This window comes from Recurvomyces mirabilis, assembly GCF_035927965.1.
Source record: "Recurvomyces mirabilis strain CCFEE 5264 chromosome Unknown scaffold_27, whole genome shotgun sequence".
Classification (NCBI taxonomy): domain Eukaryota; kingdom Fungi; phylum Ascomycota; class Dothideomycetes; order Mycosphaerellales; family Teratosphaeriaceae; genus Recurvomyces; species Recurvomyces mirabilis.
Window position 1 is genome coordinate 147570 of NW_027041961.1, and position 14978 is coordinate 162547.

Sequence of the window (14978 nt, forward strand, 5' to 3'; positions counted from 1 at the left end):
GCTCCCACCAAGACTGCTCCCACCACCACCACCACCACCACCACCACCACCACCACTCCTCCTCCGGCTCCAGCGCCTCTGCTCAGTGATAAAATCCTCATTAATCTCCAACAACTGCTCCGTCTGCACCCGAATACTCTCCAACGTCCCCTCAAGCGTCATAGGAGCTTGCCTCCACTTCGAAGGCGAGGAGGGCGAAAACGTGGTCGAGTTCCTGGGGCTGAAGGCGGCGGAGGAGGTGAAAGGGTCGAAGGATGATGAGTCTTGGGGATGTGAGTGGGAGAGGGGTGAGGCGTGGTGCGAGTGATTCGGACGTGAGGGTGTGGTGGGGGCTGGTTGCCTTGGCTCAGCTGTAGGTTCCCGTGGGCTTTGCATGTCTCGGTCCTGCATTCGAGGCGAGAGGGACTTCTGTTGATCTTCATCAACGCCGTTCGGTACAACAGAGGCGCCTTGGCTTTTCCGGAGCTCAACCAATTCCTCACTAGCCCTCTCCAATAACATCTCAAGCTCCGCGTTTCGCTTCTCCAATTCATGCCTCTTAGGTCGATGTGTAGCCTGCAAATGTCCCCCAGCCGACTTCTTCGCCTTCTCCGCACCAGGCGTAGGCGAAGCGACGAAAGCATAATCCTTCTCCTCTTCACTAGCGTATGCCAGAGGCGTTTCAGCAAGCTGGGGTAAGTCCTCCGCACCTTGTTCGTCAGCCGCGTCGATATGCTCGGCCGCCGTAGGCTCAGGCGCGGGCGCGGGCGAGACAACCTCGTGATTAACGAAAACGTGACTCAGTCCCTTCCCACGAGCAGGAGTCTCAGGCACAACCTCCTTACTATCCTCCATCTCCCTCGATTGCAGGCCGACAGGCACATGCAAAGCCTCCCTAAGCATCTCAGCATGCTCCGCCTCCAACCTCGCCAACGCAACCTCATGCACACGATCCCTCTCCCTACCCGATTCCTCCGCTCGCCGCGAAGCCGCCTCCTCGATCTCGGCGATCTGCTGGGCATGCTTGTCCATGACGGCTTGCACGTTATGCTCATGCTGATCAGACAGGGACTGAGATAGGCCCCTGAGGGTGGTCTCATGCTCCACCCTCACGGCCTCGAGCTCAGCTTTCAGATTCTCGATCGCACCCTCATACTTCTTTGCCTGTGCAGTAGTCTGGGTCTCAAGCTCCTGAACCATCTGCCTCAAACCAGCATTAACCGCCCTCTCCCTCTCCAGTTCCCCCTCCAACCCCTCGTCCCCAGAAGCAATCTCAGCAAGAGTCCTAGCCAGCGCCTCCTTCTCCCCCTCCACAGCCTCAAGCCTCTCCTGCCAAACCTTCTCCCCAACCGCATATTTCTCACTCGTCTCATAGTTCAAAATCTTATGCTTCCCAACCAATTCCTCGATTTCCTTCCCATGCTCGGCCTTCAGTGAGTCCAGAGCTCGAGTATGTTCGGCGTCCTTCTCAGCGCCGATAGCGTCTTCTACTGTAGTTCTAGCAGCCTCCTCGGCATGTTGATCGCGCAAGCTCGTGAGCTCCTCGTTGTGCTTCTGTTTCTGGGTATCCAGTAATCTAGTATATTCGGTCCTGAGAGCCTCAAGGCCACGACTGTGCTCTGCCTCTTTCTCAGCCGCCTTTGCGCCGTCCTCTGTACTCTTGGCGGTCACCGCAGCATGTCGATTGCGCAAGCTCGAAAGCTCCACCTCGTGCTCTCGCCTCTGTTCTTCCATGGCTTCGACGTGCTCAGCTTTGAGCGAGTCCAGCGCTCGAGTATATCCAGCCTCCTTCTCCGCAGCAGTGTCGTCTTCTGCTGTATTTCTGGCAGCCTCATCGGCATACCGATCCCTCAACCTCCCAAGCTCCTCCTCAAACTCTCCCCTCCGCTCATCCATCGCTTTGACGTGCTCAGCCTCCTTCTCCACAACCCCAGCCTTCGCACTATCCAGCAACTGTCGTAACGCGCCCATTTCCCCTTCGAGGCTCTCCAGCGCAGAAGCAGCACTACTCCTTGCCTCCTCAGTCTCAGCCAGACTCCGCTCAAGCCCCTCAGCACGGCCCAGCTTCCGCTCAACCTCACTTCGACTCTGCTCACTCTCACGACGCAGACCCTCGACTTCAGGCCGGAGGTCCTGGACCTCGACCAACAGCGCCTCGATCTTCTGCTTCGCCTCGTGCTTGGATACCCGCTCTTCCTCCAATTTCTGGCGCAAGTGCTCAACTTCCCGCTCAAGACCTGCCTTGCCCTGCTCAGCCGTATCTGTCGCGACATGCGCACTCTTCAGGTCTTCCGTACTCTGCTCCGCCTCCTGCCGGGACCCCTCCAACTCAGCCATAAGCTCATCGATCCTTTCCTGCTTCCCCTCCAAATCCTCCGATGTCTTCGCCCTTACCCCCTCCAGCTCCGTCCGGAAAGCCTCGACATTATCCCGTAGACTACGCAACTGCTCCGCTGACTCATCTTTATCCCTCATAGCCGCATCAAGCTGTTCCTGCAACGTCTCAGCACTCTCCTGCGCCTGCTCACCCACCTCCTCGAGCTCCTTAGCTCTCTTCCTCTCCTCATCCTTCGCCGCCACAGCCTCATCGGCCCTCTTCTTCACCTGCGCACTACCGCGCTCCAACTTCCTGACTAGCAATCTCAGCTTCTCGACCTCAGCATTAGCAGCACTACCCCTCCCCTCACTCTCAGCCTTCGACTCCCTCAACTCCTTCACCTGCTTTTGCAAATCCTCAGCCACCTGACTCCCATCCGCACCCTCCTGCTGCAACTTCTCCAGCTTCTCCCGCAGAGCATTAACAATCCCATCGTGCTCATGCCGCGACGTCTCGAATTCCTGCAGCTCTTCCTGATGTAACCGCTGCAATTCCTCCAGCTCAAACCGCAGATCCGCGGTGATCTTCTCCTCGGATTCGCGGTGCGAGTTGTGCTCAGCGAGCATGGTTGCTCCTTCATCTCTCTGCTTCTCCAGATCCGCCTCCAGCCGGGCGATCGTGTCCGTGGACTTCGCCACTGCCTCTCTCTCCCTCTGCAACGCCTCCTCGTGCCGCTTCCGCATGCCCGCTGCTTCTTTCTTCAGTTTTCTACTAGCCTCCTCCGCCTTCGCAGCAGCTGATCTCAACCTCTCCATATCGGGCTCCATCCCCTCCCTCGCCTCTTCCACCGCAACCCCAATCCTCTCCGCCTCCCCCGCCTTCTCTTGCACAGCTTCCTCCAACCTCACCCTCTCAACCTCCAATTCCTTCTTCAGCCTCTCCTGTGCCCTCTGCGCCTCCTTCTTCTCCTTACTCTGTTTCGCCACATCCTCATTCAACTTGAGCTGACACCGCTCAATCTCCTGCCTCAGGTCACTGATCACAGTCCCAAGCTTCCCCTTATCCTCGTCCTTTTTCTGGATCTTCTGTTGTAACTCTTGTTCGCTCTGCGATGCTCGTTGCTTGCTTTCGCGTAGGGCGGACTCTACCGCTTCTATCCTGGTCTCAACACCTACGAGATGGGAGGAGGCTCGTCGTTGGCTGTCTAGCTCGGATCTTAAAGTCTTTAATTCCTTGGCATGATGATCTTCCAGAGAAGTCAAAGCAGCCTTGTGCGACGACTTGATCGACTCAATCTCCTGCAGATGCTGACTTCGTAGTATGACCTTCAGCTCTCGCTCCTTCTTCTCCGTCGCCTCGACGATAGCTTGTGGTTTGATGACTGGACTCTTCGAAGCTGCCTCGGTCAATATCTTGTTCCGCCGCTCTAGCTTTCCAATCTCCGACTTCAGGTCAGCGATCTCGGTGGCCATGACATCCCGTCTTGTGCTCTCCCTCAGCAAGTTCGAAAGCACCTCCATCTCTCGCATGCTCTGCTGCTGCTCGTTCATGGGAGGCATCGGGGCCGTCATGGGTCGGTTAGGTAGCACGGCTGACTGTGTGCGGGAGTGTCGCGGTATCCACTTGGGTCGACCTTCATTGTCGGAGAGTGCTTGAGGCTTCAGCGCAGGAGTCGACGAGTTCATGGATCGGATCTCTAGCTTCGGAGGGTGCTTGCCTTCGCCTGGCATCTGTGATGAGATGCTCGGGATATCGGCGAGATCCTCAGGCTCCTCGGGTATGGCATCTCGCGAGATTGGCCGGGCCACACTAGCGGCGCTCTTGTTCGAAGCAGCAGCAGCAGGAGAGAGTGGAGGCTTGGCGGGGCGAGATGGTGGAGGCCGAGCTGTGGTCGGTGTCTGGGTGGCTCTTGCCCGATCAGTGGCTGGACTGGCAAGAGATGCACGTGAGGTGGCCAAAGGTCGTTTGGGTGGAACGGAAGTCGCGCTGCCGCCTACCGTCGTCCGTCTCGTCTTGTCTGTCGCGGGCTCGGATGGTCGTGTCGCCCTCGCACTCGGTCCACTCGATCCGACGGTAGATGAGTGAGGCGAGCGTGTAGACAAGTCATTGCTGCGCACACTCGCTACATCATCCACCTCCCGTCCAGCGTTCTTCCTCGCCGACGCAATCGGTCGGGTGGGCGGTTTACTTATGGTACTGCCAGTAGCTCGGGTCGACAACGTGCTCGGTCGCGTGGTCTTGGCGACATTCGCATCCTTCTCCGCCAACCTCTTTGCATCTACCGTTCGTTTCTCCATTCTCCTTTTCCTTTACACTTTCCCTTTACTCTTTCACACCTCAGCAGTCCTCGTGATCCCTTGCATTAAGCTTATTTCAACCTCTGTCTCTTCACATGTGCATCTGCATAGCCATCTGCACCTTCCATGAATCTATCCAAAACACGCCCAAGCACCCCAGGTTCCAGGTTGTTTGTGCACTCGTTTCCTTTCCTGGTCTGGCCGCCGATCAGGGAAAGCACGCCGCGGCATGACGTGCATATCCCGACATTTCTCCCATGACTTTCCACGAGGAAGCTGCGTCAGAAACATGTGACATCGAACGAGTATACCAGCAGCACCGCCACCATGACAGACGTACGGGCAATGCTACGCGCCGAACGCGCCACTCGCGGACCGGAACCGGCAGGCAAGAAGAGAAAGGCAGCGGGAATCTCCACGAGCTCGCCGGCAGAGAGCAGGAAGCGCGTCAAGTCGGGTGATGAACAACCGCAGGCACAGGCACCTGCCAAGGACACAGCCGTGGAAGGGGAAGTGGAAGTGGAACGAGAAGACATAGCAACGCCGGCAGAAGCAACAAGCATACCAGACCCCCAACCAGACCCCACAGAAGCCGACCTCGAAGCCTTCGACCGCGAACTAGCCGCCCTCGAAGCCAGCCACAACTCCACTACCAACACCACCCAGCAACCGACATACAACGGCGCGACTATATCAGCAGGCCCCCTAACAGCCGAACAAATCGCCGCTCAAGCAAGGGAAGAACAGAGCTTGCAGCGTGGGAAACGCGACGAGGAGATCGAGGCCGAGAGGGAGGATGCGGAGGAGAATCTGCGGGAGGAGATGGAGGAGATGAGGAGTTTGGAGGAGAGGGTTAGACGGTTGAGGGAAAGGAGGGAGGCTGTTAGGGGGGGTGGAGTTAGTGGTGAGAGGGGTGGTGGGGAGGGTGGTGGGATTGTAGGGGGTAAGGTGGAAGGGTTGGTAAGGGATGGTGAGGATGAGGAAGAGGGAGAAGAACTCGAGGACGATTATGAGGAAGAAGATGAGTGGCACTTCGGCGGGAGCTGAGAACCTTGGGCATCCTGGGACTTTAAGATGACCACAACATAAAGGATCAATCAATCAATCCTTCACAGCAGGTAGGAATCTATCGAGCGCCTCCGCCCCTCGCACCGCCATGCACACATGCACCGGCACACACACCCCAAGCCCCTTCCCACTACCATCATCACCACCACCACCACTACTCGCAACCAGGCCTCTTGCCCTTGACAACACACTCAAATTCCGAAACATCCTCAGCACCTCCCTAAGCGTCATCTCCGCCTGCCTCACACTCCCCTCGTCAACCGCACCCGAAGGCCGGACCTGGATCGTCCAGTACAGACTCACGCCAATGGAGGGAAGATGGTCGGAAGATGCTTCGGAGAGGTCGCTATTACCGCGCTTGAACAGGGCGCCTGAGCAGAGTGGTGAGGGGTTCTGCTGCTTTGAAAGCTGGTGCGTGAGGGACTGCGATGTTGTAGCCGAAAAAAGGACGGCCCATGTCTCGTCCGTGAGGTCGATGAGATGAGCGTCCGGGTCCGTGTCGCCACTAGCAGCTGGGGTGGATTCGCTGGGTGCAGGAGTAGGCGGCAGGTTACCCAGCCCGCTTGGATCAGGCGAAACAGTCATAGTGGTACCCTGTGGCGTCGAGCCGGGCGTCAGAAACCCAGCACCAGCCACAGAACATAGCATAGCCTCATCAGTGGCGCCCGACTGTCCGGGAGGCGAAAGCCGCAACACGGGCTCCAAATCCACCCCCAACAACGTAACCGAGAAAGCCTGCAGCCTCCTGCCCCCCTCCACCAACCCCCTCCAAACCCCACTAACCCCCTGCCCCACACTCCCTACCCCAACGATGAAAACTCTCCACGTAACACCCCTGGTCCCCATAACCCCCTCCACCCTCTCCCAAACCTCCCCCACCACCTCCTTAAACGACCGCCCACAAAGCGGGAAAGAGACACTATTCCCATACCGGCCCATATTATCGCTCCAAGCGGCAGTCAACCAGAACCCATCTCCACTCACCGCATACGCGAGATGCAGGCAGGAACCCTCGTGTAGAAGATCCGCCGGTGTTTCGGAAGCGAGGTGGAAAGCTATACGTTTCGGGGTCGGGCTGGCGAGTTCGAAGAGCGGGGCGGAGTAATTCGGTAGTGCGGAGCCCGTCGTATCACTAGGTTCGAACGACGGGTTCGGTGGACAACGATCATAGACCTCTTGTGCTAAGGCGGCGGTTTGCTTGGCGTCTAGTAATACCACACTATCCGGTGCGGCTAGGAGGTCGATAGGCAGGATCTGGAGCACGATATCGCTCGGTGGGTGTTGATTACGGGAACGTGGGACCGTTTTCCTGTAAGTCTGGTAGAGTAGCCAGAAACAGGCGCAGAGGTGATGGATGAGTTCCGGATGGTGACGGAAGGGGTTGATGATGTAGATTACAAAGGTCCGGTCCGGCTCGGCGAAGGCGGTGTTTGCCATGAAGGTCGCCAGGGTCGTGCAGGCTTCGCTGTAGCATTGCATAGCCGCTTCGAGACTATGCTCGTCATCGTCTCCTAGATCCACAGGTACGAGGCCATCGACGTAATCCCCTAATGCGGCTTCTTCTTCATCACCACCATTATTACTAGTGTGCCTGTGCGAGCCTAGCTTACACTCTTCGTACGCTGTACCTAGCGCGCTAAGGAAAGTCTCCGCCAGACTCTGCACGTCTTCGTTCCCGGGGAAGACGCAGAAGGCGCGGATGTCTTTTGTCCCGTTAATGGGTGCGAGGCTGAGAGTGTCCCAGAATTGGAGGGCGAGGGGGAGCATTTCGTACTTGTCCGCGCCGCGCTGGACGCGGATGTAGGGCGGTGGGATGGCGACGATGTCCGGGCCGAGGTTCGTGGTATCGGGGCGTGGGGGTGGAGGACGGGGTTGACCGGGTCGGGGGGTGGCGGGAGTGGGGGTGTTGCGGGTTATGGGTTCTCGTGCTAGGGCTAGGCTGGCGATGTCGGTTGATGTCATAGACGGGAGGAAGTGAGAAAGTGCCTGGTCGACAAGGGTTTGCAGCGCATTGCCCGTGGCGGCGGCGTTGGAACGCGAGACGCTGAGCATGTCGATCGCCTCAACGATACTGGTGGTGCAAGTCACAGCTTGCTCGGCGACGAGTTGAGCAACAAAAACCAAATCCATCTTCGACAGAAGGAGAACTTCCTCGACCGAGCCAAGAGTTTCGTGTCCATGATTCTGGGTTGTATGCTTTGGCAAGAGTCCAGGACTTCTGTTCGACAGCAAGCGATCGAGTATGGCTCGCATCTCCGCAGGATCATGGTGGCCCTTGACATGGGACTGTGCGTCATCCACACGTAGCAAAAGTGCTACCTCGTCCCGCCGCCCGTTGGCCTCGAAGTCGGACCGCTTGCGCTTCTTGCTGGACCATGGGGCTTTCGGCGGCACATCGATATCGCTGGGACTCGAGGCTGATTCCGAACCACCGTCTTCACTCTCGCTACGTTCTTCGTTATATTCATGTGGTATCGAGACTTCGTTGTCGGAAGTCTTCAAACGTTCCTGGTAGGAGTCAGGTTTCGTGCTTGCCGAGCTAGTTCGCTGGTTGCCCGCTGGGTCTGGGGTAGGTCCATAAAGCTCGGAAAACCTACGTCCTATGTTCAGGTCTTCTTTGAACGTAATTGCGTCGAATCTGCTTGTCTTACGCTGATGTGTCGCACCGCTATCGTGGCTCACGCTCGCAGGGATGGGTGGAGGCAGCAGGCATTCCTTGATGGCGAAGGGGCTGAGCGGCTTCACCGTTGAATCGGGCTGATCGGGAAACATCTCATCGATAGTATCAATGATGGGACCCATCGTGGTGAACGACTCGTCGACCTTCTCGACAACTAGTGACACGTCTCCCAAAGCTTGGTTATCAGTCGGATGCTCACTGGGGTCAGCCATAACCATCGATACGTCACCTCCTTCAACTTCGTCCTCATGAGGCTGAATATCCTCGACACCTCCGTCCTCAGCCACATGCTCTTCCACATCATCATCGACGGGGACAAGATCTGCACCGTCCTCCTCATTGAAGAAGTCGAAGTCGGCATCTCCTATCTCGCCACTACCAAAGTCCATTTCTCCTCCCATATCACCAAATAGATCATTCGAGGAATCCTCTGCATTGAACGTTGGAGCCTGGTCAGAGGTCGAAGACGCTCTAAGATCGACAGTCTGATCTTCCATCGTCATGCTGAAATCCTGCGCAGCCGGGCCAGAGTCGCCGGATGGGTTGTCAACAGCCATTGCATCTGAGCTATGTTGTTGTGATGATAGCTGACCTGGCACTATGCCGTCTGGTGGAGTGGGGTAGATACCACTGGCCGCCGCTTGCTGTTCGGCATTCCGTAGCGTGAAGGGTGGCGAGGTAACGGCCACGCTGTCGTGGTCGGGAAGTGTAGATGTTGGTTGAGCAGCAGATTCGAATGCCGTAGCCGTATCTATTTGCTGCTCCCGTGAAGCAGCATTCTTACACCAATCCTCTGCCACTTCGAAAGGATGCTTGAAGGCGGCTTCCTCTTCGCTGGGAATGAAGAACTGTTTCCAGTCTGTGTCATCAATCGCCGCTCGGACACCACGACGCGGCTCAAAGCACAACTTCGCTGGCCACTCGATGCTCGCATAAGGGCGATCGATTAGCTGGAGCTTCATCCAGTCTTCTTCTTCAGAAATGCTGATGCCATGAGCGAGGAAATGTTCGGTGGCGAGAGCTCGCCATTGCTCATCACTAGCGTGCATGCTGGCCTGGTCATTGTCACGATCTAATCTCGCACGACATCCAATTGGCGCAAGAGTGAGTAGGGGTCGTCCGTCAGAGGCTGTCGATGGATTCATTCTCTGCAGATCCGAGGGCGCAGTGTTGGTTGCTATGCTCAGCTTGCCATCGTCCGCAATTCGCATTGACAGCCGCAGTAAGAGATACTCTTCCTCAGTATCTGTGAACAGCCAGGTCCTGGGACTCATCTTCGTGATATTGCCGGTCTGATTTAGCGTGTGCGACACAGCACCCTCGATTGCTTCAAGCAAAATGTCCTCAGCCATTGACTCGGAAGGAGCACCCGTCTTCTGGAATGCATCTAATGTTCCGCGTTCATCGAGAACCCAGCCATCATCGCGTATAGATGCTGACTCTCTGTCTTCGACCAAACCAAATACCCATAATTTGGCGCCTGTGAAGGCACATAATGTCCCAAATACTCGTAGTCCTTTCACCAGCTCCTCCACAAGATAATGGTCGGTATCATGTGATTTATGGGTGTAGCTCGTCGCCGGCGTCTTCCATATGTCATCTATGTGCTGCACATTGGTCTTGCAGCTCTTGAAGAAGTCCATCCTATCCCTATCACCGGCTCATCATGATATGCTCGGATGATAGAATCGTCGTTGTAGGCCTGAGCTGGACGGTGATATTCTGAACATTGGTTGGCCTAGTGTCTAATACAATGCGTGGTCGTGTAGGGTATCGATGCCAAGAGGTAGAGGAGTGTAACAGCAGCGACATATTTGAGCATTGCTTGCGTTCTGGTCTTGCTGGACCCGAGACGGGGAAACAGTAGCCGGCGAGCCTTTCTTCCGAAGCATAGCGCTAGTGAAGTAAGCTTAATGTTTCTCCAGATCTTAGCGCCGATCGGCTCAGTCGCAAAAAGTTCAGTGACATGTGCTCGCTCCACCTGAATCTTCCCAAGCACTCACACCAGCCATGAAGCTCTCCAACCAGTCGACGGTGCCGGTGTATACTATTGCCGGTGCTTCTACTGCTCGACCTTTACCGGAATGGCTCGCAAGGAAACGACGGCGAAGTCTGAAACGTGATCCGGAATATGCGAATCGCATCGAGCTGCTACAGGACTTCGAATTCGAAGAAGCCAGCGCATGTGTGCGGGTCAGTGAAGATGGCGAGTGGGCTATGAGTACAGGTATGCAGTAATACCATTCCGGCAGACCACAAGTAGACTGATCGCTGACAGTATGACCTGGCAGGTACATACAAACCACAAATACATACCCATTATCTACCACATCTCGCCCTCTCTTATGCTCGGCATACCGACACCGTGAACCAAACCTTCATACTATTATCTAGCGACTACACAAAATCACTACATCTGCAGTGCGATCGATCGTTGGAATTTCACACAGCTGGTGGCGTGCATTACAGGACGAGGCTACCACGCTACGGCCGAGACTTGCAGTACAACAGACGAACGGCTGAGGCTCTCATACCCGCTGTAGGTGTCAACGCGGACGGCAATGGAGAAGTGTATAGGCTTAATTTGGAGCTTGGCCGATATATGAAGAGCTATGAACTCGACGTTGGTGGCGATGATCTCGAATCGATGGGTGGAGGAGCACTACAAGGTGGCATCAGAACGGGTGCGGTCAACTGTGCCGCGATCGCCGAGGAGTCGCATGGTCTGATGGCGTTTGGGACGTCACTCGGCACTGTAGAGCTTTGGGATGCGCGATCACGAAATCGTATCAGTGCTCTTGGGCCACCCAACTCTTTGGTCAACTCGGACTTCGATCCTGAGATCGATGCTCGACCTCAGATCACGGCGCTCGAATTCCATCGATCTGGCCTCGGACTTGCCACGGGAAGTAGCAATGGCATTATTCACACATACGACCTACGATCACCTGTCCCTCTGCTACGAAAGGACCAAGGGTACGATTATCCTATTCAAACCCTCAAATATCTGGCACCATCATCACGATCTTCGAACAGCTCAGATAACCTTATCATGAGTGCTGACAAACGTGCAATAAAACTTTGGAACTCCGAGACTGGTGATCATTGGACGTCCATTGAGCCTGCGGTGGATCTGAACTGTGTGGAGTGGGTGCCAGATTCTGGTATGCTTCTGACTGCGAACGAAGGCAGGCAGCAGCATGCATTCTTCATACCACAACTTGGTCCTGCTCCACGATGGTGTGCCTTCTTAGACAATCTAGTCGAAGAAATGGCCGAGGATAATGATGAACCGAATGCATTTTCAGCCCGTTCTGGCGCTGGTGAGGTGTACGACAACTACAAGTTCTTGGACATGAAGCAGCTTCGTGACCTTTCCCTTGACCATTTGATCGGCCAGACGAGTCTACTGCGACCATATATGCACGGTTACTTTGTTGCTCAGAATCTGTACGAGCAGGCGAAACTGCTGGCGAATCCAGATGTGGCAGTGGAACAGCGACAGAAGAGCATACAGGATCGCATCAACAAGGAACGGGAAAGTCGCATTCGTGGAAACAAGAAGGTGGCTGTCAAGGTCAATCGCAGGCTTGCAGAGAGTCTTGCAGCTCGTGAAGAGGCCAACGAGCGACGAAAGGCCGAGAGAGTGCTCCGACAAGGAGGCGATGAGGCTCAAGCTGTCGAGCAAGCAGACACAACGATGGAAGATGAGGTTGAAGCAAGCACAGCTGAGCCAACGAAGGCTAAGGCTGAGCGACTACTCGACGACTCTCGTTTCACGCGGCTATTCGAAAGCGAAGACTTCGCCATCGATGAAACAAGTCGCGAATTCACCATGCACAACCCCTCCACGAAAACCACAGCCGCCGAGCCAGCACCACGGAAACGCGGCCTCACAGCCGTAGAACAAGACGCCCTAGACGACCGACAAGGTTCAAGCAACGAAGAAGACAGCGACGACGAAGATGAAGCAGCCGACGAAGCGGCCCTCCGAGCCCGCCACCAAGCCCGTCGCCGCGGCAACGAAGAAAGCGAAGATCCACGCAAACGCATCGGAAGCTCGAGCTACAAACAGGCTGGGAAGACCAGGAATCCACAGATGCGTGTCAGTTCGTCCAACACTGCGTTCAAGAAGCGGAATGAACAGGGCAGTAGATCTTTCGGCGATATGGCTAGCTCATTGCCCGCGAGAGATCGCAATACTGGTGCTGCTGGTGGGCAGGTGGGAAGGAATGGTGTTGTGGGTGAGAAGGAGGTCACGTTTGCGCCGGCGTCGGGTCAGAAGAAGCAGAGGCCGCAGAAGGATGTCAACGCTGATGTGGGGCGGAATAGGGCGAGAGGGAAGGAGAGGCGGAGTGCTAGTGGGAATGTTTTTAGGAAGATGTAGAGGGGGGTTGGTGGAGATGTATGGATTATTGTGGCGACGCAAAGCAAAGCTCTAGCTCTCGCAATGTGGCTGAGTCAGCGGCCGTAGGCGACAGTCGAACTTTGGAAATCGAGCTGGTTTCATTCTACACTCGAAATCACCACACTCTAACAGCTTCGTCAGACATCCGCAATGCTGCGAATAGAGCATGGTTGGCGTCCCCGGCAAATCAAAAGGTTGCGCCACCTGCAGACGCCGAAAGGTGAAGGTACGTGAAGATTGCAACATCTCATATACGCGCACACCGTCTGACCAGGCAGCTGTAGTGTGATCTTTCCCTCCCTGCTTGCGGCAGATGTATGCGAGCGGGACTGGACTGTGAGGGCTATGAGAGGTTTCCTGTGTTCATCGTCAGGACTGCCGATGGGTTGCGGAGACGATCGAGGCTGGAGGAGGTCAAGACTCAACAAGTTCAGCAGAAGCAAGTCCATCCGTCATCTGTTGTAGAGAACATCAATATTTCTCCACGTAATGCCATCGGAATCATGACTTCGCAGTCCTATTTGACAGCTGGCTATCGGATCTGGTTCATCGGGATCCTCAGCGGAGCACCACATGTCAAACAAGGACTACTCTTGCCTTCGTTCTGGTTGAAGCCTATCTTGAGCCAGCCTTCTTCGTCTTTGCTACTGCAAGAAGCCGTTCTGGCTGTGGCTATCAAGCATACGGGAGAAGCGTATCACGATGATCATTTGCGAGGGAATGGCATGCTGATGTATGGGCGGGTGCTGTCTGCCTTCAGATCTATGCTTGTTCAACCAAAGGTCCGCTTGGACGAGAATATGCTGGCTACTGCGGGTCTTCTGATTTTATACGAGGTGAGGATGAACCCCAATGCTGAGCCCTGCTTCATAGCTGATTCGAAGTTTGTGTAGCTACTCGATCAGGCCGATCCAGGTTGCGATGGCTGGCACGCTCATGTATCTGGTCTTGCCGCCTTAGTCGAACAAAGAGGACCACATTGTTACGAAACGCCATTAGCCAGAGATCTACTGGAACATACTCGTCACCAGATGGTGGGTTAATTTCCACGCCTTAAAAAATGGTCAAGGACTTAAGGCTGATATGCTTAGATGGTGCAAGGTCTGGTATACCGACAACGTTCCTTTCTGTGCGAGTCACAATGGATGGAGCTACCATGGAGATTTATGGGCAAGAGCTTTGAACAGCTTGTTTACGATCAAGGACTGCTCCTTGGTGAGATCTTCGAATCCATCGACATCTCGACGTCCGACTCAAAGACCTCCATTGGCCCATCCTTATTCTTAGACCGTTGCCTTCACATCATAAAGCAGACTCAGAACCTACACCAGCAGATCTACCAGCCCATCATGATCGATCGCTCGACTGCCACCGGATCTGCGGTATCGTCCAATGCAGAGAAGAACGATGGGCATACACTTCTCCTCCTCGTCACAAATCTGGGGATACAACTAGGTGCATACGTAACCGCACGTCGAATTCTGTCAACTTGCAACAGCAGCCCCGGGCGAAAGCATAGTTACGACCTGCCCCAAGATCGCGACTCAAAATCCAAGTTAGTTCAGAACGCTACCCTGCTCGTCGACCTAGCGTCGAGATATTTTGCGACGCAGCGGGGTCCGACAGGGGTTGCTAAGCTCGTCTTCGCTTTGCGACAAGCTCGACCTGTGCTTCTGGATAATTCCGTGGCATGGCAAGAGTGTGGAAGGCTTATTGATAGGTTGGGTGGCGATAGGTGGCGGCTTGGGCAACAGGTCGATATCGTGGCTACGACAGGAGGAGGGGCTTGTGGGAGTTTGCAAAGTGGATAGGCCTCTGTATACGTAGTTACTAGAAACGATTGTAAGGTATGGGCCATCCATGGATTGCGTTCAGAGTGGAAGTGATGTGCTTGCCTGTTTTTATGAAGCTTCGCGATGCCTCTCTTGAGACCTAGAGCACGACTCCTGCACTATACGAATCCAGCATTGATGCCCATGTTGTGGATTGATAAGATCTATATCCCAGACGATGGAATAGGTGACCTGAAAGGACGCCGATATTGTTCTTGAGGAGTCCAGTTCTTCGTTGTCACCCAGTGCGAACTTTACCCCGACCCTAGTTCCGACATCAACCTCACTCGTCAGAGTGGCCAACTTTTGTGCGATCAACGACATCCAACACCAAGATCGTCAGAAGGACAATTGATCACAACGACTGTTGAGCCATGGTCATCCGTCACCACACGGA

General features: G+C 55.2%; 4 protein-coding genes across 4 annotated transcripts; 3 read left to right on the forward strand and 1 right to left on the reverse strand.

Moving 5' to 3' along the window:
* Window positions 1–4920: 4920 nt before the first annotated feature.
* On the forward strand, window positions 4921–5640 carry LTS14_008752 (uncharacterized protein; the record flags this gene model as incomplete). The annotated part of the gene is made up of 1 exon (XM_064841438.1): window positions 4921–5640. One exon carries the CDS (start codon window positions 4921–4923, stop codon window positions 5638–5640), a length of 720 nt encoding a protein of 239 aa, XP_064690929.1.
* A 54-nt stretch (window positions 5641–5694) lies between these two features.
* Window positions 5695–9984, reverse strand: SSN2 (mediator of RNA polymerase II transcription subunit 13; the record flags this gene model as incomplete). Its single annotated transcript, XM_064841439.1, has 1 exon — window positions 5695–9984. The coding sequence occupies one exon, from the start codon at window positions 9982–9984 to the stop codon at window positions 5695–5697; it is 4290 nt and encodes a 1429-aa protein (XP_064690930.1).
* Window positions 9985–10351: 367 nt separating this feature from the next.
* Window positions 10352–12728, forward strand: ENP2 (Small ribosomal subunit biogenesis; the record flags this gene model as incomplete). The annotated part of the gene is made up of 2 exons (XM_064841440.1): window positions 10352–10568; window positions 10792–12728. The coding sequence occupies 2 exons, from the start codon at window positions 10352–10354 to the stop codon at window positions 12726–12728; spliced, it is 2154 nt and encodes a 717-aa protein (XP_064690931.1).
* A 338-nt stretch (window positions 12729–13066) lies between these two features.
* On the forward strand, window positions 13067–13642 carry LTS14_008755 (uncharacterized protein; the record flags this gene model as incomplete). Its single annotated transcript, XM_064841441.1, has 1 exon — window positions 13067–13642. The coding sequence occupies one exon, from the start codon at window positions 13067–13069 to the stop codon at window positions 13640–13642; it is 576 nt and encodes a 191-aa protein (XP_064690932.1).
* Window positions 13643–14978: the final 1336 nt, after the last annotated feature.